The 24,226-nt window shown below is 43.5% G+C and overlaps 1 protein-coding gene across 1 annotated transcript in view; it reads left to right on the top strand.

Moving 5' to 3' along the window:
- RYR3 (ryanodine receptor 3) overlaps window positions 1–24,226 on the top strand; it is a 437,519-nt gene that overhangs the window by 84,064 nt on the left and 329,229 nt on the right. The window contains exons 8-12 of the mRNA XM_013007256.3: window positions 217–310; window positions 3,595–3,669; window positions 5,054–5,210; window positions 18,172–18,345; window positions 23,003–23,124. Of these exons, the coding sequence (XP_012862710.2) occupies window positions 217–310; window positions 3,595–3,669; window positions 5,054–5,210; window positions 18,172–18,345; window positions 23,003–23,124 (622 nt within the window). The remainder of the gene's footprint in view (window positions 1–216; window positions 311–3,594; window positions 3,670–5,053; window positions 5,211–18,171; window positions 18,346–23,002; window positions 23,125–24,226) is intronic.

Raw genomic sequence — 24,226 nt, 5'->3', positions numbered from 1 at the left:
GGGGCTTAAGTGGAGAGCAAATGTTTTGAGAATGATGAGGGCAATGAATGTACAAATGTGCTTTACACAATTGATATATGTATGGATTGTGATAAGAGTTGTATGAGCCCCTAATAAAATGATTAAAAAATAAAAAATTTACCCTTTGTAACATAAAACAGTGTTTCCTGTACGAAAGTTCTACTTGATTCATAGTTGAATGTAATTGTCTTATAGGATACCTACTTGGTGGGCATGTAGTACGTCTTTTCCATGGTCATGATGAGTGTTTGACGATACTATCTACAGACCAGAATGATGCCCAGCACAGGTAAGCCAATAGCTTCATCCAGATCCCTCTGGCTCAGACTGAAGAGTTTGCATTTGGGTTGAGCCACAGATGAACCTGTAGGGTGGTTATTTGGTAAACCTTCTTACCACCATAGGTTCCAGATTGTAAAACAGAAATGACCGTAGTGTAGAATTTGCTTACAGAACAGCTACACAATAGTGCATCTTCGTAGGCCCTCTACAATGCTTCTTTATTCCTTCATTTACTTTGGTTGATCCTAGGTTTAGAAGCTCCTGGTAACATTAATTATAGAGCGAAACCCCCCATTTTAGTGATAGCAATCAAGGGCCACATTAGAGGGCCTTGAGTGCCCCTCTAATTGACCCCTGCATGAATTAGCTGTTGTCAAAGCCAGGAGACACAGGATTTTAACACAGATCTGAAGTTATTGCTAAAGACTCTGTATCCTGTGTGTCATCAAAGGAACACAATACAACTTTAAAATAGATGAAATAGGACATCAAATGAAAAGGTATTACATTTTAACCTAACTATATCAGCCATAATCTGCTTTACCGTGCTCTGCCTGATAGCAAGGCTAGTCACAAGCCTGGACTATGCTCAGAAGGGTGGGTCAGCCAGTTTCTCACCCATGCAGAGTTCCTGGGTGCTACGTGATGGCTAGCTTACGTGAGCAGTCAGCCTCAGCATCATCTTCCGTCCTCACCACTGGCCAGCAGGCCTGGAGCAATGGATTCCGGGGTGTTATGAAGGAAGAGGAAAAGGAGAACGTGAGAAAGAGCCTAGCAGCCACCAAAACACGCATGTGATTTGTTTGTGATGGTGCTAACTTCCTGGGGGAAATGAAATCTCTCTACTAAAAGCCTGAGAATAGCCAGGCTGGGCAAAAAAGCCAGCCGCCTCTCGCAGGGTGGAAATCCATGATCAGCAATCTGGCATTCGGAGCGCTGATCCTTGGCTCTGCTTCCGGCTTGTCAAGCACCCTGGGATAAACCACTTAACCTACTGAAGCCAAGGCGAAGCTGACAGCCAAGCTTTCAAAGTACCTCAGCTCACCACCCACTCTTTCCCTCCCCTTTGCAAATTATTGTAGAGAGAAAGAACAGGTGGTTCCCCCTTCTGTAACCTTGTGAAATTAGAGAGAACAAACCACCAAAACGTCCCAGGTGGGAAAGACTAACCTTCAAGAATCATCCGGATGTTGGGAATAGGTGACCTCCTCGTTCTTACATAGTAGATACTGCCACCTCCATGACCTGAGGTGAGCTCTCACCTCAAGTGCTTCTAGCCCTCACTGCTGGGCAGGCGCAGTGAGAGCTCAACAAATTCTCCAGGGAGGCCAGAAGGTCAACAAGGTGTCATTATCATTCTAGGTCTAGCCCAGACATACCTGGGGTGATAACTCTTAACATGAGACTTGCTTCCATAATGCTTATATCTCTTAATGTGTACATTTGAAGAAGGTTTAGAGGTAGTCTTTATAGCCCCATCCCCAAGAGTTACCCACTGCTAATATTCCATTGTGTTGCTGTGCCATTTACTTTGTTTGCTTATCAACATTCACCTGCATGGAAGTAAAATGTGGCTAAGTCTACCGCAGAGTATTTTACACGTCCAAGAGCATCTTTTGGGCATGCACAGGTTGATCGCTTACAAAGGCACATGGAACACACCCATTCTGTGAGGCAAGTGTCCTGAAACTCATTTTACAAATGGGAAAACTAAAGCCTGGAGCACTGAAGAAGCTTAACCCTAAAACGCACAACTTAACAGGCTTCAAGCGCACATCTATTTTACTCCAGAGCCCACACACAATTGCATTTCTTTTGCAAAAGGAAACATAAAAGGTACATATTTAATCCTTACTTCCGTTAATTTCCTGAAAGTCCAGACTGCTTCTTGTAGAGCTTGAGTGATTCAGTTGTGATGTATACAAGTATTAACCCTCTATGGAGAAGGTAGGGATTTAAATTACAGAATTCAATTGCAGTCAGTGGGTCACAAGATTCTTAAGAACTGGCTGGGTTTATTTTTACCAGGATTAGGGGCCAGCTTAAAGGACAATCATTTGATTCCACAGACCCTGTGTTACAGATAAATCTGTCCCCGTCCCCCCCACCTTTTACCAATTACCAAGTGCAGATCTTATGAATCATTAGAAAATCATTGGACAGATCTATTTTATAAAACATCTAACTCACCGCCATCAAGGAGACAGACTCATAGAGACTCACAGGGCAGGGTAGAACTGCTTCTGTTGATTTCCAAGACTGTAACTCTTTAGAGGAGTAGACAAAGCCTCATCTTTCTCCCAAGGAGCAGTGAGTGGATTTGAACCGCTGTCTTGTGGTTAGCTGCCCAACACATAACCCACCACTGTACTAGGGTAGGCTCCTAAATATCTAACTACCAATAACCCTCATTACTATCACAGTTATGGAAAGCAAGAAGAGACTGAAAAATTGTCACAGACCAGAGGAGATAAGAGACATCATGACTGTAAATGCAGTGCAGTATCCAGGACCAAAGGAAAAAGGCAGAAGACATCAGTGGGCAAACTGGTGCAATGAAAATGAAGTCTGGAGTTCCATTAACGATCCTGAGCCACTGCTGGGTCTTCAGGTCTGGCAAATGTACCAGGGCCATGTAGGTAACGCAGTACTAGGGAAAAGGGAATAGGAGTGGATGGGAGCTAGCGTTTCAACTTTTCTGCAAATTTTCATTTTCTCCAAACTAAAACAATGGCTTTTAAAAACACACAAAAAATGATCCACAATGCAGAAGACAACAGTACACCAATAAAACTGTGAACACAACAGCTACTCGGCGGAAAGATTTGTTCCAAGCTTCCTAGAACAATAGAAATGAGTTTGCACTATCTTGAACTTCAGTTTTGAAAATACAAGTACATTATTAAAGGGTGCAAGACAACATCAAGGAGCTGAATCTGAAGGAACTGTAAAACCTCTGTATCAGATCTCAGGGTGAGGACTGGGCTAGTCTGATTTGTGGAAACAGCCATCCACCCCTCACCCCCACTTAATGTACACTGTACACTTACTGTACTGTACACTTTCCTGGAGTTCTGCATTTTCCCGTGTGTGTCAGACAGACAGACAAGCAGTTCTTTAGAAGATGCTATTCCGCTTAAGAAAATGAGACCAAAATAGAGGGGGCTTTGTTTTGCTGACTGAGAACTTGGAAGAACCTTGGGGCAGGAGCAGGCCCTTCAGGGAGCTGTTCTCTGCCTAGTGCTGATCCAAGTTATAGCTAAAACAGCTTCTCTCCCACTCTGCTCTCAGGAGGATATTCTATGAAGCTGGCGGAGCTGGGGCACGAGCCAGGTCCTTGTGGAGAGTGGAACCCCTTCGGATAAGGTAATGAAGGGTTTGGGTAGTGCTCTCTTTCCAATATTTTTACTTTTTTGCCAGGACAGTCCATTCTCTTAGGTATTTCCTTTGTTCCCCATCATCTGGCTAATTCTCAAAAGTTCCTCAGTCCAGATCCGGCAAACCTTCTGAACTATTCTTTGAAATGTCTGTGACTTCCTGAAAACTGAAGCTGTATGTGCACATTCTGCTCACTCGCTGCTGCATCTAGATATTGTTCTGGCTTTAGCATTTGCATTCTCTTTCCAGCCTTGTTCAAATTCTGGAAGCAAAACACACAGAATATCAGGGCTTACCTTTTGCCTAAGGAGTATTGTAAAAAATGATCCTAGGTATGTGTATATAGTTCTAGTTAGGGCTGGTTGCTCATTTCCTTTTCCCAAAGTGGGCAATACTGCCCACTGTGAACATTGGAATGATGGGGATTTCAAAAGTAGGTACCTGTACTGTATTCTGGATTATGAACTACAGTACAAAACTTTTCAAGTGCTAGGGGGTTACTGAGTAATGGGGATTTTTCTGAAAAGAGGGCAATAAGCCAACTGAATTGGAAAAACTATTATCTAAACACAAAAAGTAAATATTTTATTAATGTGATTTAAATTTAGTGGTGATCCAAAAATTTAGATAAAGTAGAAAATCACTCAAATTTTTGATATGTACCTCTCTTAAAATTTTTATTCTAACTTAAAAAAAATGTACTCCAGGGTGTTCATGTTCAGTGGCTAATGTTTATCCTATAAGCTAACTGTGACTTTTAGTGAATGCCAGTCTTTGAAGAAGCCCCTGACAAAGATTGGCATTCAGCATGGGATCTCCCTGATCTCAACCCATTATCCTTCTCAGCTTTTTACCCCATATGACTTATCACCTTTGAACATAATACTAACCATAATACATTTTTATGGATCCTGGGATGATTATCTGCACCTCTTTGGCAGGTGTTAAATGGCACAATTATTTTTGCTATTTCTCCTAAAGGTGAAATTGTTTGTGTTCAGGTAGCACTACAGAGGGAAGGGGTCTGATGGAAAAATTTTTAAAAATTTTAAAGTTCATCTTTGAAAAGCAAGCTTCTCATTCTTTTTGTAGTCGTTTGCATCAGGACACTTCAGTGGAATGAAGGAAATTTTGGAAACATGGAACTCTTAGTGACATTTAAACCAGAACGGACTTGCCCTCAGGATTATGGTCATTAGTCCTGTCCTTAAGGGAGGATCAGAAAAGTACTAAAAAAATAAATGCATGCTGAGTTTTAGACAGACATGAAATCATGAAGCCTGTCCCTTAGGGGTTGAAATGCACAGGCTAAATATTGAAAATCAGGGTTGTTTTATGCAAACCTAAATGCTCATTCACTTCCCTTGTCCAGCTGGAGTGGCAGCAACATCAGATGGGGCCAGGCTTTCCGACTCCGGCATCTCACCACAGGCCACTACCTGGCCTTGACGGAGGACCAGGGCCTCCTGCTGCAAGATCGAGGAAAGGCAGACACCAAGTCCACAGCCTTCTCTTTCCGGGCATCAAAGGTAAGGTGTCGTGAAGGGGCTTCGTCCCTGTGGTGAAAGTGAATGTGCAGAAACTCCCCTGTGGAACTGTGACTGCAAAGAAATCTGAGAGGAATAAAAGTCAATTGGAAACCACTGGCTCCTCTTTGGATTTCTTGAATGAAATTCATAGAGGATTGTGTTCCTTGGATGAACGTTGAGGGCTTCAGGAAGAGGAAGAGGAAGAGGAAGATGGAAAACCTTAGAAACTATATCACTGGAATGGGTGCTGCTGCTTGGAGGCAAATGGAGAACATTGTTTTATTTTAATGACATCTACTTTGTATGAAGAAGAAGTACACATGTCACTCCTATGAAGGGATGACAACGTGAAGGCATGTGTCTCAGTGCTGCTGCTGTTGCTGTGTTGGGTGCATGGGGTCATTTTTATTGCAGGTGACTCGGTGACAGTAGGGCTGGCCTGTAGGGCTTTCTCTACGGTGCTCCTTATGGAAACTGATCCTCCACGTCTGTCCTAGAGGACACTAACCTTCCGTTAACTGTTCCATGCTTGACCCTTGGTGCTAGTAGGGTTCATTCCCTACATGTACATCAAGGAGAAAACTGGAGAGAAAAGCCTCAATTCTGCGTCTGGGCAGGGCACTCTCTTGCAGCTATTTGTATTATTCAGCGACTTGCTCACCCTTTCCCTTGACCGTCTCTTGTTCCCAGGGCTCTTGGCTCTCTCGGGCCCATCTGCAGTGCTCATTGAGAGTGACTTCCCTCTCCCTCTTCTCCCTGCCCTGGACTGTCCACCCAGGGGGAGGACATGTCACATAACTGTGTTCACAGTTGGTTGTGGGTTTGTTTTATTTAAAAGACTTTAGATGGGGAGTTGAAACAGAGCTCCCTGTAATCTGAAGAAAGCTTTGGTGCTTGTCCTCACAACCGCTGCCTCCCTCCCTCCCTCTCTCTGGTGTCTCCTTTCCTCCTCCTGGGTTCCTGTTATAATAAAAGACGATCGTTGGTGTGTAATTAATTTGTTCAAAAGAAAAAAAGGCAAAACAAGAAACTTGGTTCCGATGGAAACCTGTGTTAATTTTATTTTTCCTCTTGTTAGAAATAAACCCTTAGCAACATTTTTTTGGGGGAAAAAAATTTTTAAAGAGTGAATATCATGGTGATTTGGTTAAGCCCAGATGCGTGGCTTCACCAGTGAATGCATATCTAGACAAGGATGTTTTGTCATGCCCGTTCTCTGATGTCTCGGCCAGAGTCTGACTGCAGTCAGCTGGGTCTCTTCGGACGTTAGAATTGCATGCTGACCGGCTTCTGAGGGGCAGTGGATGCGCTGTCACGTCGCGCTTGCTCTGGAAAGCTCATCCAAGCACAGGGAGAGTGCTGTCCAGACGTACACAGTTTGGGGGAGTCTGCTCTCAGAGAATAACTGAGAAATTCCTGCGGCGTGTCAGCTCTTTTCATTTTTCTTTGCTCTTTTCTGGACACGACCTTGATCTGTGTTCTCAACACGGTTTCAGTGAAGGGTCATTGTTGATTCTGTGCAGGTGGGGCTAGGTGGGAGACTGGCAGCTGAGTTTTGTATGGGCATGGATGCTCTGTAACCTGTCAGAGTGGACCGGTCTTACCACCCTGCCCTTGTTTGATGAGCCCCCTCCTCTCTCACCTGTGGCCATTTCAGGAGGCCCATCCCTTTGGCCTATGTTTTTTTTTTCTCCCCAGAGCTACCCTCTACTACTTGAACATGGTTTTTCCCACACTTGCATTTCAGACATTTCAAATAAGGGAGCGTATATCTCCTGTAAGCTCTCCTCACGTGTCACCTTCCACCTGTTTCTCTTCCCATGAAGTATCAGCTAATGTTGTGGCATCTGGTCTTCAGCGTTCATCTCCTTCATTTTGCCCTCACCCCACCCACCACCACCATTTTTTAGGCCCCTCTGTACAAAGGAGATTCTAAATTCAAATTGATATCTATGTAATAAAGCATTGTGGCTTCCAGGAAGTAGTTAAGGGCAGAGCAACATACTAAAAGAATATGAGAAAGAACACAACTGAAGAATCCTAAAGAGCATGGCAGGCAAGACCCAGTTCTTCCATCAAAGACAACGTGGGTATGTGCAGGAGATGGAGGGCGTTGTGGGAAGGTAGGAAGCCGTGGTAAGCCATGGCTACTGACCAAGGGAGGGCCTTTCTCCGAACGTGAGCTTGGTCCTTTGCTGATGTGACTTCCTTATACCGTTCTCTAGCCCACTGCGGATGTGCTGCCCTGGAGCAGAACAATGACACTGTCGGTGCTATTTCAAGAGGGGCTTCTCAAATGGCAGCCCAGGAGCCCTGCGGCTTTGCAGAAAGCTGGCAGGGTCCTGTTCTGCGGGATGCCTCCCTTCTCTCTCATCTCTAGGCTCATGTGGTGGAGCCGGCTCAGCGTGATGCCTTGCTTGGTCTCTGGAGGAACATAGAACAGCTCAGAGCCCCGGAGAGCCTGCCCCACACCCTTTCCGCTTGGCACCATTTCTGGCCAACAAATTCACTTGATCCTCCAAAGGCCCATTTCTGATCTCCCCAAGTTCCCCCATTTCCACACCCAGGGAGCCAGGGAGCTGAGGGTGGAGAGACATAATGGTACCCCGGGGCCACTGGCAGAGCAGAGCTGGTTGAAAAGTCACCCGTGAGTCACACTGTCCCTGTGCCGCTGGCAGTGTGGGGACATTTCTTTGGAGTCACTGTGGTTGAGGCTTTACATAACCCTCCGTACAGCAGTACCCTGCCCATCTAACTCCACGCGAAAAGTTGTGACCTTAAAATGACCCAGGCCCCATGGCAGCCAAAATGCAGGGACCCTGGGCTTGCTTGGTACTTTGTGTGGGTGGGGCATTTGGCATCTTAGACCCCAAAGTTGCAAAAAGGAAGAAGTTGGGAACATACAACTCTCCATCCACCTCCCAAACAGCTGTTGGGAAAGGAGACAAGGAATGCCTTAATTTCACTCAGGGTCTCCTGATTTCCCCCTTAAAAATTCTCTCCTTGCTTTGCTTGGTGCAGTCTCCTGCTTAAATTTGATCTCTTGTTGCATCTCTTCTTTGGAAATATGGCATCACGTAGTAGAAAAGATGTGTGGCTCTGTTTTTCAACAAGCAGGACACAGTCATTGGTGTGAGCCACACATCACAGGTGTTTTGTGATGGAGATACGTGGTAGCACATCTTTGCCCTGAATAGCATGTCAAGGACCCAGGTGTGGTGGGTGGTGCAAAAGTTGGGAGGAGTTGATGGGAGTCTGGGAGGTGGAGAACAGAGAGCAGTGGTCTTGGTGAACGGGGGTCCATCTGGTCCTCTCCGTATCTGCAGAGAGGTCCCTAGGAGGAATAATGTGTTGACTTCAGCCACACCCTCTGTGATGGGCTGGGCTGTGAGCCATTTGGTGATGCTGGTGTTCCCATGGGAAATCTGAAGGTGTGTGGGAACATCGTGAGCCTGGTCTTAAAAGAATGATGGCGGGTGGTCCCTGTGAACCCTACGTGTGCACGATCAGAAGGAGGTATGGCTGCACCTGGCTGGAGGGTGACCAATTACATAGACCAGCTGCTGTTACTGGCCTGGGATTGGTGCTGGTGGAGTCCAACTGTGGGCTTTGGGCAAAGTACATAAAAACAACAATGAGCAGAATGTGATCTTGGTCAAAGAGCTTTGTCCTCTTGCAGCAAGATGGCCCAAGTCATCATGGCGATGTGAGAGGCACTGCTGCCATGGAGATACAGAAGCACAACTTATCCCTTTACTCTGGAAGATGTGTGGTATAGAACATGGCTTGGAAGTCACTTGAACCTGGCCTTGAGTTCCGTCCACTTGAACACAGTTCTTGTTCTTGAACCAAGAATGCACCTTCTTTAATGTCAGTTGTAAAAGATTCTTGCCTGTCCTTCCACCATAAGTGTTGCCACTCCACTTGTGGTTGACTTAAATTCCATCATAGTAAATACCTGTATTGATCTAAACAGGGCACACTAGATTCTCACACTAGATTGGTGTTGAAAATATCTTTTCCCCTTCAAAATCCTTGTTATTTAACTCCTTATACTTCTAGAAAACCTTCAAATACCTCTTTACAGCATGGAACCTCTCCCATCTATGTTCCAGTAGGCCCTTGTTTCCTCATAGCCATCAGTCTCTGGGCCAAGAGCTTCCCAATCTCAGTCAAAATCAATCAATCAATCAATCTCTCTATCTCTCTCTCTCTCTCTCTCTCTCACACACACACACACACACACACACACACACACACACACACACACCCTACACCTTTTTTTCCTACCCCAGTGATTACGAGTTGGACTTCCATCTGCAAGGTCAGCAGTTCAAAATCACCAGCCCCTCCATAGGATAAAGACGGGGCTTTCTACTCCCATACAGAGTGCTAGGAGTGCTAGACTATGAAACTCACAGAGGTAGTTCTACCCTGTCCTACTGCATCTCTGAGTCAGCATAGATCCAAGGACAATGAGGATGAGTTTTGTTTTGAGCATCTATCACAAGGTGTAAGTGGTAACTTTGGAAACTGTTTTATTGAAGTAATACATAAACGTGGTCATACCCTGAAACAGTGAAACTCATTTCATTTTAACCATCATCATCATCATAGAAGTATTTTGTCATCATTGCATAATCACTTTCTTATCAGATCACCATCTCTGTAAAAATTAAATGAAAGGGATTCGTTTTATTTTGACAGCTCAGTCAAATATCTGTGGACTGGGTTTTCAGGGGCTGTCAGATAATGTGAGACTGACTCTGGTCTGGTCCTCCTGTCTATTTAGGTTCTGGGTCTCGATGACACTTCACAACCCTGAGTTCATTCCAGGGGAAAGGGAATCAAAACACTGAAAATGAGCTTTGCTACATGTAGCAGCAGATGTTATTTCTCTTTGAAATGTCTGTACAATATGCCTGGAATGATTGAGATGGCATCTCAGATCTCACCTGTTATATAGGAGCATCACGCTGTTACTGTTCTTAATCAGGAGAAAATTGTCCTCGACGTATAAAACATTAAATTCAGTGGTGTAAACATTGATCATATACCTATTTATGCCCTGTGTCCTTGACCAAACATGACTTTACTTCCTGCCTTTCAAAAGCCAGCAGCCCTAAGAACTAGGTGTGGGCGCATCCCTGTGGTTTGTGCTGCCTCCTGTCCTGTCGGGAACCTGGACACGTTGGGTGCAGCATTCAACTATAAACCCAGAGGTTGGTACTTGGAGCACCCCCCGTACATCTCCCCCCCCCCACTTCCTGAGGAGAAAGATGAGAGTTGGCTTCCATGATATTGAAACCCCAAGGAGAAGTTCTACTCTGTCCTACAAGATCACCCTAACTCAGAATAGACTCAGTGGCAGTAGATTTGGGTTTAGATTTGTATGTCTTCTCAATTATCAAAAGACCATATGGTGACCCCATCCCACAAGGTGGCAGCTGGGCTCATGATGCGTTGTGTCATGTCTATGAAAACATTATCATGGGAGTAGGACTCTTCATGCTAGTCCCTTTGTTCATCGTTTTTATGTTTCCTCATCAAATCGTCAGTGAGGTACGGGGAGGTGATGGCGCAAAAGAAGGAACAGGGCAGAGAACTGATATGCTGCATTTGTATCTTCTAGGGGCAATTCTATTTACCATGGTTTCACTTTAAACGCCATGTACTGAATATTAAGTATTTTTAAAATTAAGATAATGTGTTTTCCCACATTTTTTATTGTGAAGAGCAGACAACATCGAGAAGCCTTCTAGGAATATCATGGGTTTTGAGGTTGGTCTTCAAAGTCCAAGGTTTGAACGTGAATTTTTTAGTTTAAAGCCTAATTCTGCCTTTTGATATCCAGTCTTAATGCTGCATTTTGAAGAAGAAGAAAAGTTGTTTAATGTGACCAGGCTATTTCTTTAACTATAAAATGGGAATTAAAAGAACAACTTATTTTCAACTCATAGCAACCCTAATGGGCAGAGCAGAACTGCCCATACAGTGAGTTTCCAAGGCTGTAATTCTTCACAGGAACAGAGAGTCTCGTCTGTCTCCTTAGAAGCATCTTGGGTGGAACGCTCCTCTTGCAGTGAATGTGTAACCCACGGCACCAATAGAACGACTTCTCTCAAAGGAGTGGTGGAGGCATGAAATGAGATAGGTAGGAAGACGCTCCAGCACAGTAACTGCTACTGAGGAAATGTGCTTTCCCTAACAAGGCAGGGGAGTTCAGCTGCCCTCAGCTTGCTGCCCATGCGGTGGTCTTCCTGTCCTCCCAGCCTTGCACTGCCCTCCAGTCTGGCCAGGCGCCTAGCAGTGTCGTGCAGTGGACATTTCTTTATGGCACCCTAAGACATGTAATTCTGATCAGTAATTGATGGAGAGAAGGTGCTTTTGTAGAAATGAACCCACAAACGATTTTTCTAGAGACCCCTAGTAAGAAGTAGACTAACCATGACTTCCTTGATGGCTCAGCCAGCTTCCAAGAAAGGGCAGGGGGTGGGGGGGCTACATCTTTCTACATCAACTTATCCTCTGTAACAGTTTTAAAGTCTAAAGTCTATTGGAAAGGTACATTCTTGATTCCTGTGGACAGAAGTAGTTTAATTGTGCTGAATAGTCAAAAAGTTTGCTCTACCCAATAAAATGAATTTGGACCTATTCTGTTCGATATAGTGCTAGATGCTAATCCGGCCACCTATAATTTACCCAACTCCAGTCTTGCTTCTGTCAGTCTAGTATTCACACCACTGCCAGGATGATGATTCTGAGATGCAACCCGGGATGATCGCTAGCTTATATTTCTTAATAGCTTTCCATTACCCACATTAGCCTTTCCCAGGGGGATTCCAGTGATTCCATGAGCATTTGGGGCAGGGAGCAAAATGCTATCCTAATTAGAGTTCAACATGTTCCTATGTTTACTGTCCTTTTATTAGAAAGCTCAAAGGTGTTTTTCCTATCTTCACTCCAATTCCTAGAAGAATTTGTCCAGAGCTTACTTTCTGTTAGATTCTGTTGACATTGTAGATTTGAGAAAGAGAAACCTGTAGGATAATAATGTTTCTTTTCCTGAACTTCCATTGCCCTGCATGCCGCACGCTGTCCATCTTACTAGAAGACCAAACCTTCCATATCCCACCGTTTTCTCCCCTCTCTGTCCGATACACACATCACATGTGTATCTTGTCTTCCTGACTCCTCAGGCTGTTATTCCCTCTTCCAAACCTGAATATCAACCAATTCACATAGTTGCCATATTGGTTTGTATATAGGACTTCTAATGTGTATGAACCCAGAGCCACTTTTTCATAAATGAATAGAATACCCTTTGCAAATTCAGCTTGAAAATAGTGTTTAAGCAACTGAAATGTTATAACTAATTATTTCACTATGGTAATGGTAATAGTAGCCATAAATTAATTATGTTCAAATGACAAATAGGCTTTGGAATTACATATGTTTTGTATTCTGCACCATACTTTCTAGCTGCCAGTTGGAGCCAATTGCTAGGAACTCGAAGCACCAGTTTTTATCAGTAAAGTAGAAGAAATAAAAAACAATGAGGGTATTGAATGATTTAGAAAAAAACAATGTAAAGTGCCACGACGTATAATTCATGTCACTTTGTAGGTTCTCAACACAGTCGAGTGGTGACCTTGGCCTAAAGCACTGCGCTCAAAGTATGCACTGAATAAACATGAGTTCTAGTCCCCTTCCTTTTCCTCCTAAAAATTGTAAATCGATCTGGAGAGGGGCAATTCGTTCATCTCAGCTAAATACAGCAACATGATGATGGTCGCAGCGTCGTTAAGGCAAGCAGGGCATATTGATAACTAGCATTCAGCATCTCTAAGCCAGACACTTTGTTCATTCTTGGTTTTAACTCCTCATCTAAGATCCAAAGTTGACACAGATAAATGGTATAGAGAATTATGCCCTCCATCTAAAAGCAAAAACAAATGACCTCCGTACTGTTCTATTAAACCAAGCATGTGCCCACTCTGAAAACAAACAAGTCAAGTCTTGCCATCAGAGAGTTTTCACTCTGGAAGGGGGGCAGGAAATGTGCTAACAGCCTTCCTATGGAGGAGGAGGATAAAGAGCCTTGAGACGGTGGATCTCAATGCTATGAGAATAGACAAGATGGGCCCTCCGGAAACAGAGCTGGGAATGCCCGATGGTTGACATGGAACGCTGCAGAGTTGAGATGGGGATCTCAAGCAGACAGCGTCATGTGAGCAAAAGCCCAGAAGAAGAGAGAGTTTGATGCATAGCGATTCACCCATTCATGATCTAATTTGCTTATAGCATATAAGAACTGTAGAAATGAACATTGTGTTGTGTAGGAACTTGAGAGTTATTAAAAGGGAGTCATTGGATTAGCCCTACCTGGGCAAGGCTCCATTTCTACCAATAGGATAAGTGCTTCTGGGCCACCTTCCCAGTGGAAATGAAGAGTGGAAATTTACAGCATGAGCTCCCATGCTCGAATGTCTGCTGCCTTTCAAACCCGGCTTCTCTGCTGCTCTGTGTCTTTTCTTTCCTAACGTCCCCTTCCTAGATTGGGACTGGGTTAGCGTCTTGGCTCTGTTGCTATGTTTTATTTTGTTGCTACTGTTCTTTAAATTAGAAAAGCAGCCACTGAAGTGACTGAGGAACCTTGATGGCACCGTGGTTACACGCTCAACTACTAGCTGAAAAATCAGCTGTTGGAGGCTGTCATGGCTGTTTGGTTGAAAGACTTTGCCAATCTGCTCTGGTAAAGATTACAGCCCATGCAACCAACTCTCTGGGGTAGTTGGACTCCCTCACACGGGGTTGCTGTGGGGTGACATTGACCGGGCCCCACAGCCATTACCAGGGGAAGGCTGTCAGTCTTGACAAAAGCAGACCGCCACCTTTTTGTCCTGCCTGCGAGCAGCTGTGGGTTCCCATGGCCGACCTCGCAGCAAGCAGTCAAGCACTTAGCCAGGGTTCCAACTCTATCACGAAGAATGAGCCCTGTATTTCAGTGACTGTAGCACATCCTAATACTGGCTTTCTTTTGGTAAAACGATGTGCCAAGACCTGAAAAGAGTGAAGCTAAAGGAATGACCATGCCCATTGGTGGTCTGGGAGCATGCTCTAGTTTAACCACGAGCACTGCCAGAGCAACGTGTTTGGTGCTGTTGTCAGTAGCTATTGAGGTAGCACTGTCCTATAGGGTTTTTTAAGCTTCCAGATGCACCTCTTGGTTTGAAATGCCTAGAGTGCTTAATCAAGAGACTAGTATAGTCATATTTCATGGTGGTAAATAATTACGCTATTTTTATTTCACTCTATTAGCTATGATTAGAGATGAGGTTATGACTTAAAATCTTTTTAACACTGTTACAGGCCTTAATGTCTACAGGGCTATGAATGTATCTGAGATGAAAGCACTGTTTTGCATAAGAAATGCTGTCTTCATCAATTGCCTATTACAAAATTCTAGTATATCAAATTTTATTTGCCTGCTGGCTTTTATAAGAAAATTTCCCACTTGAAGTGTTCATTTGGAAAAGTAAGTCTTGTTTCATAATCTAGGCAATGCCAACACACATTTAAATGAAAAAGAATTTTCTTAGTGTATCAACTTGGATCAAAATTTAAATATCCTGTAAATTAGTGCAGGATAGCTAATTTTGCTTTTATGAATGATTGAGGAAGATAAAAGACCTGACATGAAAAATTTTTTTACAAAGAAAAGTTACTCAATTTTTCTTGATCTGTAGTAACTGCAATGTGCTGGATTTTCCTAAGTACTTGAAGTATGGTCTGTGTTATTTGGTGCTTTGCAGTTAAGAAAACATGGAATATACGTCAACACCTTTATATTACGTTGTGTTTAGTGCTCAGTAGAGAAATGACTGTGCTAAAAATATATATATAACAGGAGGAACTAATTCTGCCTATTTGGAGAAGGTGACAGGGGAGCAGGCTGTGATGGGTGAGAGGGATTTCAAGGTAGTAAGGAGCAGCAGAGATAAACAACCCAACAAAACGCCACCTGGCCCTGCACGACCCTCACAACTGTTAGTTTTGAGCACACGTTTGGTGCTGTTGTCAGTAGCTATTGAGGTAGCACTGAGGCAACTGAAAAGACCATGACTTGGGTCAGGCACACCTTAGTTCTCAAAGTAGCATCCTCCTTTTCAAAATTTTAAAGAAGCCTTGTGCAGCAGATATACCCAATTCAGTGCATTGTTTGATCTCTTGATTGCTGCTTGCACGAGTATTGATTATATGGATCAACGCAAGACAAATTCCTTGATGAGTTCAATCTTTATTCCAGTTATCATGATGTTACCTCTTGGTCCAGTTGTGAGGATGCTGTTTTCTTTACACTGAGTTGTTATTGACACTGAAGGCTGTGATCCTTGATCTTCATCAGCATGGGCTTCAAGTCCTCACTTTTAGCATGCAAGGTTGTATCATCTGCATAGCACAGGTTGCGAAAAAGTTTCCTCCAATCCTGATACCACATTCTTCTTCATATAACCCAGATTTTCTGAGTGTTGACTCAGTATACCGGTTGAATAAGTATGGCAAAGAGGATACAACCAATGCACACCTTTCCTGATTTTAAACAAAGTTCCTTTGTTCTCTTTAAACTATTACCTCTTGGTCCACACAAAGGTTCCACATGCGCACACTGAACTATTCTGGAATTCTCATTCTTCCCAAGACTATCCTTAGTTGGTTATGAGCCACAGAGTTGCATACCTTGGCATAGTCAATGCAGCACAAGTAAACATCTTTGTGGTATCCTCTGCTTTCAGCCAGGATCCATCTGACTTCAGCAGTGACATCCCCTGTTCCAAATCCTCTTTTGAATCCAGCTCAAACCTCTGTCAGCTCCCAGTTAATGAACTGCTACAGCCATTGTTGCCTGAGATTCAGCAAAATTGTACTTGCATGTGATATCAGTGATGTGGTTCTATAATTTTGACATCCTGTTGGGTCATCTTTCTTTGGTAGGGGTACAAAGATACATCTCTTCCAGACAGCCACGTAGCTGTCTTGCATATATCTTGCCATAGACCAGTCAGTGCATCCAGTGCTTCATCAACTGTTTGAACACCTGGTAGACCATCAAGTTCTGGAGCCTTGGTTTGGGCTAATGCTTTCAGTGCACAATCTTATTGTGTTTTGCTCATATACTACCTCTCAAAATGACTGCATGTTGACTAGTTCTTTGGGGACAGTGACTCTGTGGATTCTTTCTTCCTTTTGATGCTTCCTGCATCATTCAGTACTTTGCTGAGTTCTTTCAGCTCAAGATACGCTGAGCCGGTTCTTTATTTTCAGTTTTCTAACTCTAGGTGCTTGTACATCTGACTATAATATTTTACTCTGTCTTCTTGAGCTGCCCTTTGAAATTTTCTGTTAATCTCTTTGACTTAATCATTTCTTCCATGTGCTCAATGATTAAGAGCGAGTTTCCGTTTCCTTTGAAGTCCACTCTCATATTTTCTTTCTTTCCGGCTTTTTAAATGGCCTTTTGTTTTCTTGGTGGCATAGTGGGTTACTCATTGGATTTCTAGCTGCAACGTCAGCAGTTCGAAGCCAGCAGCCACTCCACAGGAGAAAGATGAGGAGCTGAACATACTAGACTTAAATTCTGGCGCTTTTATTACTTTTTCCATAACTCACGGCAAATTACTTCCTTTTATATCCATCCTTTCCTCACCTGTAGAGCTGCCATAATATTTGTAACTACATTAGAAACCACTATGAAGAGTTAATATGTGTAAATAATTGAATACATTGACTTAGGCATGGTAAGTAAGTAATCCATGTGCTACTGGTTTTCCATCATTAGGAGTAGGAGGAGCGTTGTCACAGGCAGTGAACAGCATGCTGCATTTTTAATTCTGTAATCAATTCAAAATGCTCCCTAGCGTACAGCTTTTATAAATGAGCTATTTAATACAAGATGTAGAGAAGAAATGGAACGAAAGTGGAGTCATTCAGCAGAGCCAGACACAGATCTTGATGGTGGAGAAAGGGGCAAAGTCACCATGCTTCAGGTGTCTACTTGGGGACACACTGTGGGACAGGCACTTTATGTTGTCACCAAGGATAGACCTGATGCGCAATAGCTTCCTTTCCACACTTGAGAGTAGATGCAGTGAAAGGCTAGTAATTGAAGAGTGAAGCCCTTGTGCAGCATAAAATATTAGAGGCGATGTAAGGGGCCCTTAAGAAATGAATACTCAATGTCCTGCCTTTGACTTAAGGCACAAAGGCCCCTACCTGCTCAGAGTGTCCCCTGATTTCCACAAGAGATACATACAAGGTGGATATATATTCCAGACAGACTGGTGGAGGAATGTGTTGCATGCCGGGCTGCTAACCACCAATGCAGTGTGTGTAACCGCCCCCCTCCCCCATGCCCTCTGTGGGGGGAGAATGATGAGATGTTCTGCTCCCACAGAGATTTACAGCAGCAAAAGCCCGCAGGGGAAGTTCTCTGCTGTTTAAGTCACTACAGCTGGAAACCGACTGGATGGCAGTGAGTTTGGGTTAATGTATATTCAAAGCTTTGTCTTGGTATTTATATAGGATATCCATTAAAAATAATGGAAAATACTGTTTGCTGGAGATACATCAGTTGGTTCATTGAGGGTTATTTGTCCTAAGATAGGATGAGAAAAGTAGAAAAGATGGCTACATAAATTGAACAGAAGACAGGCCCTTCCAGTTCCCCTCTTGCTCCATGGATTTATATAATCACTAAGGTAGCCCTAAGTTTAAACCCATCAATTCTACAAGGAACAGCAGATGGAGCAAGTCTTTCTGAAATGCTGGCTTAGACAAAATACACCATGAGTATTTGGGTAGTTGGTTCTCTGGCTTACAAACTCCACCTAGGTGGTATGTTTTTCATATTGAGTTCTATTCAATCAGACATCCCTGCATTTGTTTCCTTTCTGTAAACTAGGAGACCAAGGAGAAATTGGATTCCAGTCACAAACGAGATATAGAAGGCATGGGAGTTCCAGAAATTAAGTATGGAGACTCTGTCTGCTTTGTCCAGCATATAGCCAGCAGTTTGTGGGTGACCTACAAAGCCCAGGATGCCAAAACATCTCGCCTTGGACCTCTAAAGCGAAAGGTGAGAGGTCATAAAGGGTTTCTGGAATTGTCTTACCCTGAGGTGGAATCAACTGGCAGGAGATAGTAGTGTGAGAATCAAGTGGACATGAGGATATGTTTGCGTCTTACTAGTCTAGGTATTCTGTGGCACACTGCGCCCAGTTCTACTGTTACGTCATCAGCCCAGAGTGGTTGTTTTACCCCCATAGTAAGTGTGAAATCCAGTGGAATAGCTGGCAAATCTCCGAAACGAGAGGCAAAGAGAGGGAAGTAGAGTGGAAAGGATTCATTCAGAGCACTCCACAACCTGATCTAAATGACTTTGGGTGGATCTGCTGTTTGGGGATTAGCATATGACTCCCTGGATATAATTGGATAATTTAGTTCTTGTGCAAATTTCATAATGGAGAGACCACAGAGATCTCTCCAGAGAAGCTCCACATTGCGACACACTTGTAGAAACAAATAGGTAGGAGGAGGGTATGATACAGAGAGAGAATCCGCCGAGAATTCATGCAGCATTGTGTGCTCTACCAGAGCCCGCTTTGTTGGGAAACTAGCCTAGATACGTGCAGCCTCTTTTTCACTCCAAAGTCAGGGTCCTTAGTAGTGTTTCTTTTGATAGGAACCAGAAAGGAGGTGCCAAGAATTTGATGCTTTCTCTTGGGGAAATCTTACAAAAGAAATCTGGGGGGTCTAGGAGTCCCAGAAGAAGGCCTTAGGGGGCGCTATCTTTAGATATTGTTCAGATATGTGAGGGGGCTTCAACAAGTTCATGAGGAAAATCCATTACGTTTGCATTTTATTTTTCCAGAACCTTTCAAGAGCTTTCCAAATGCTAGTCATGTAAGAAAGGTGTTGGTAACTGAGAGTAAGGCAATGCAAGAGTAAGTCCACAAGGCAGTACAGCTTGAATTCCAGTTCTCGCACAGGCAGGTTTATCCCAATACATCCCGCTTGAACTTGTCTCCATGATAGTGGATGGTTCGAGACATGTTTAATGGAGACATGCTTAATACATTTATATTAGTAAATCATCTGTATCACTAATTACAGTAATAGATTTATATTTGTCTTTTAAAAGACGCCTTTTAAAAACAACCCTTGAAGAGATTATTTTGAGAGCAGGGCTAACGTCAAAATTTTAACAAAACTCAAGTGGACATTGTCAGAAATTATGGAAGTTTTTCAACAAGTTTATGGGAATGGTGCCCAACTTAAAATAACAGTTTTTAAGTGGAAAATCAGAAATACCTCAAAGATAAGCTGGGAGAGAAAAGAAAGAAACTGGCTGAAGTCCAGAAACTGGCAGAAGACGCCCCTGGGATTACCACTGATGTGGTGGCTATTGAAGTTAATATCTCACATAATTGGTCATTTTCCATTTTTAGTGACTATCTTGCCCTTAGCAAGTATTTGGTTGGACGGTGTCAAAAAATTGTGTGAAGATCCGTTCATTCAAAGAGCTGCCCTTTCTATTGGTCTTATCAGCAAGACTGAAGTTACTGAGGATCATATGGAATGAATCTCAACCAAGAATAGGTCCTGGATTTGCCAACATTATTAAGACAACAGGATCTAATCAAAAGAGTAGCCTCTAAGGGAATCTATTATGCCAGTTAAGTTTAAGATACAGAGGTCAGATCAGAAGGTTATGGATGCTCTTTGTGGGGAATCTCAAAGAAGTTATCCTGATAGATTTTCTCATGACAATCACAGGGGCTTATTACTAAGTTTGAAGGAAAGTTTGAAGAGAAGGCAGGACTGTTGTACTAAGGAGTGTCTCCCATCACAAATAAAATATTGCTCAGTCGTACATGCACAATCTTCTGGGTCTTCTGGACAGACAAAACTCCTTTCCCCAAATCTTGGCCAGATATGGGCAGAACCCTGAGATATGCTTTGTCCTCAAAACTGGCACTCACAACCTTCTTGAAAGTAGAAGAGCCATGCTGTTTGAAACAGGTCTCTTAATTAATGTATTGATCCACATAAGAAACAATCAAGCACAGTAATGAAGAATCTCCAGTTCTAAGATACTTGTAGCTAGTTGAAAGGGTGAGACAAATCAATCAATAGCCATGGTGCAATGAACTGGGCACCACAGTGTATTCAAAGGGAGTGTAAAAGTACTGGAAACATTCAGAAAACATGGCATTGAATGGAGCCTGGAAGGATGGGGAGGCTTTTGAGAGAAGTGACAGTGTTTGTGTACACAAAACCAGAGGAGCTTTGGGGTTTGGGTGGGATTTGTTTTGTTTTTGTTTTTAAGGGAGTGGCCATGGCAACACCCCAAGAAAATCCGTCTAACTCTGTTCTGTTAGTCAGGGAGGAGCGGACACTGGCCATCAGGAAAGTATTGTTCTAAATGAAATGCCACAGGGCCTGACTTTGAAAGAAGGTACTGATGTCATGTATAGATGGTGGAATTGTGTGTCTTGACTCTTGACTCTGGGTGGGGGCCACTCTGAGGGTCCTCTCTACTTGGAAAACTCTAGAACTCACTGTGGAGTAGGGCTTGTCCTTGCCTGCCTCTTCCAGGACGATGGCACACTGACTTGTTTAGCTGCCAGCATGTGTGTAAATTTGGGAAGGTGTGAATTTGGGGGGACATGCTTCCAAAACCACTCTCTATGGTCTCATGCTGTTTGGAGCGGGACCATGTTACCCCATTTCTTGAGGAATAGCTTAAGTTCCCCTCTAAAAGTACAAAGTCTGTCCAAATCTGTGTTCCTCATTTTATGAAGCAAACCAATTAGGACCCTAGAGAAACTGGTAGACCATAAGCCCAGTGATTAGCCGGATCAATGCTAATGTGCCTCATAGAAAAGGAGGCGCCCTGGTGGCCTTGTTGGATGCGTGTTGGGCTGTTAGTTGTAAGGTCAGCAGTTCAAACCAACCAGCTGCCCCATGGGAGAGAAAGTGAGAGTGTCTGCTCCCATAAAGACTCACAGCCTCAGAAACCCTCTGGGGTCATTGTGAGTTGGAATTGACTCAGTGGCCATGGGTTAGAGAGCAGCAGTTCTTTATTGACACAACTGTAACATACATATAACCTTATGGGAAGCTTTCCCCTTTCTCCCCATCTTGGGAGGTTCCTTTCCACTCTTGAGCTGCCCAAAGCTGGGGATGTGCAGGACTCCCCCTGGAGTCAAAGGCCCGAGGAATTGAGCTGTGGCAATCCATAGGGCTCATAATAAAAAAGCCAAACAAATGCCTTCTCCCCAGTTCTCATTACTTTCTTGTTTTGCTAGCTGGTCTGAATGTGTTATCTGAACAAACAAAACCTAAGAATTTTGGTCTTCAGCAACCAGAAACCTGGGACCGAGGCCAAAGAAAACCTAGTGGCAAATGTATTGCCAGATCCTAACACAACATTGTTAACCAGTTGCTGGGAAATTTTGACCAAGTAATGTTTCGTGACAGTTGGTGAACCACATGGCAGCAGAAGCATCATAGCTCTCTTCAGTTGCAGTGCAGAGATAGGATACAGTTTCCTTTTTCTCTTCCAAAAAACAAGCTTAAGTCTTTCCCAGCCAGTTTCTCCATCCCGTGTGTATTTGTTATATGTGGACATGCTTTTCAGAAGGATGGAATGAAAGGATATGTTCACATGGAAAGGAAAATAAGTTCCTTTATGTCGGAAATTGAATAAATCAAATATCATAATTCTAATGGTTTTGAAATCCTGTATCCTATTTACGTACCTTGACTTTCAAGACCTATAAGTATTCTCCCTTCAATGAATTCCATCAAGAGGACATTATCTCTAGGAATTTGAGTCAGTCATAAGTTCAAACTGGCCTAATTAACATTCATATAGGCTGGGACCTTCCGAGGGACAAAGCTCTGCTGTGAACTCCACACCAAATCTAGCCCGACCCCAAAATGTTATTAAATCCTGGGGATCAGTAAACGGTTTCGTCTCTAGATAACTGGTTTAGATGACCTCCGTAAGATATTTCCCCTTATTGAGCACCTGTTCCTGGAAGCATGTTGTGCAAATGCTATTCCTCTTGACAGTCAGCTAAAAGAAATCTATCTGCAGGGAGTGAAGTGGAGGCAAAGACAAGGATTAAGGTGACCAAAGTCACCCAACTGATCCAAGCTCAGCTGATGTGAAGGCAGAGTTCATATTCTCAAGCCCACTGCTTCAGCCCCCTGGTGTGCACAGCAGTACCCTGAGGTGCTCCTCAAATTCTGCCATTCTCTAACCTAATGTAGCTGCAGTTCAGTAGAGAAACCCAAACCTAATCCCCGAAGAGAGGTTGGCTTTTAGTTGTCTTTCCTCACCCACAGTCTTCTCTGGAGAAATCGGCTCTGAGCAGAGTGACTTTTCCCATCTCCAAGGGTATGGTTTTAAGTTCATTTTAAGAGAAACATTTATTATAAAGCATGTTTCCATCACATCAAATTACCCAACTGGGCCCAAGAAAATTCTTACCACCGTGGTGCATAAAATTTCCTTTTCAGCAAAGCACCATGCCATGGGAATGATTCATGTCTCAGTAATACGGCATTTGGGCAAAATGACTTTAGTGTCCCATTTTCAAAATGGCACCAGGGGAGCCTCGTTGGGAAAAGGCGTCAGAGGGAGCCCCTGAGGGAAGTGTTGACTGCTCAGCTGTGGGGCCATGTCTAACGTGGGTCTGGTGGTGTCCCGTGCCCCACGGTAGGTCATACTCCACCAGGAAGGCCACACGGATGATGGATTAACCCTGCAGAGATGCCAACGTGAGGAGTCCCAGGCTGCTCGGATCATCCGCAACACAACAGCCTTATTCAGTCAGTTTGTCAGGTAAGTGAGCTCCTCCTCTGTTCTGTCAGTGGCTGCTGAGTGATCTTCCAACCTGTCCCACCCATTTTCACTGCAAGCAGTTCCCAGCTCCCACACTGTCCCTTAGTGTTTCTTTGAGTTGCATTTGTAGGTAGGCAGGAAGAGCATGTATGGTTTTCACTTTCGTGCAAGAAAAAGCTCTGAGTAGTTCCAATGATGCCAAAGCTGAATGTGCAGCAAGTCAAGGTGACTGTGGTGAAGAACATGGGGGTCCGTGCAGTCGTTTCAAAGAGAGTAATATAGCATAAAAGGACAAGTGCCACTTGGACAAGTGGTATGACAATAAGGCGTATGTTTGTAACCCAGGGCTTCCGGTACTATGAATGTTACCAGGAAATGATCCAGCAGCAGCTTGGGGCAGACACATAATTGCCTACACATGTTGTCTCCTCATCTCCTGACTCTTTTCCCAACAAATCCCATGTCCCCTTGTCTCTTCAATTTGGTAAGATGAATTGCCCAGGGATTTTCATGAAAAGTAAGGGAAAAGATCTGTTGTGCTTTAATTCTGTTTTGAACTACTGTGCAAAGAAGGGTGGAGAGGCCGAGAAGCAATCCACTGTCTCTGCTCTTTCAAAAAGCTTATTCAGAAGTGTGGCTGTGGTTTGAATCAAATTAGATTTATACCGGAAGCCTTAAATTCCCCCAAAGAATAGCTGGGACTTAAGTGGGGAATGTAGCTGAGCTGTCTGCTTGGATCCTAATCCCTGCTGTCTAAACAATGCGGCCCAAACATGACCGTGTGGATGGTGTTCACCAATTACCACAAGGAATTGGCTCAGTTGTGAGCAGTGCAGTGTTCCGAGCCCTTCTGCCCTTGTAAGAACATCTCTCTAATACTCAGAGGATTTAAATTGCCTATGTGAATTTGTATGGAATACAAAAAAAAATTCTATCTTTTCTTGCTGTTGATATACTCTGATCCAAGGCATGTGGATGACTTAGGTTACTGGATAAAACTGTGGCTTAAGTCCAGGGTAAACATTCATTTCTAAGTAATTGTATAAACATTCATTTCTAAGTAATTGTATAAACATTCATTTCTAAGTAATTGTATAAACAT

This window comes from Echinops telfairi, unplaced genomic scaffold (genome assembly GCF_000313985.2).
Source record: "Echinops telfairi isolate 266 unplaced genomic scaffold, ASM31398v2 ScPeMD7_18;HRSCAF=68, whole genome shotgun sequence".
Lineage (NCBI taxonomy): Eukaryota > Metazoa > Chordata > Mammalia > Afrosoricida > Tenrecidae > Echinops > Echinops telfairi.
This window is presented reverse-complemented; position numbering and strand designations above follow the sequence as displayed.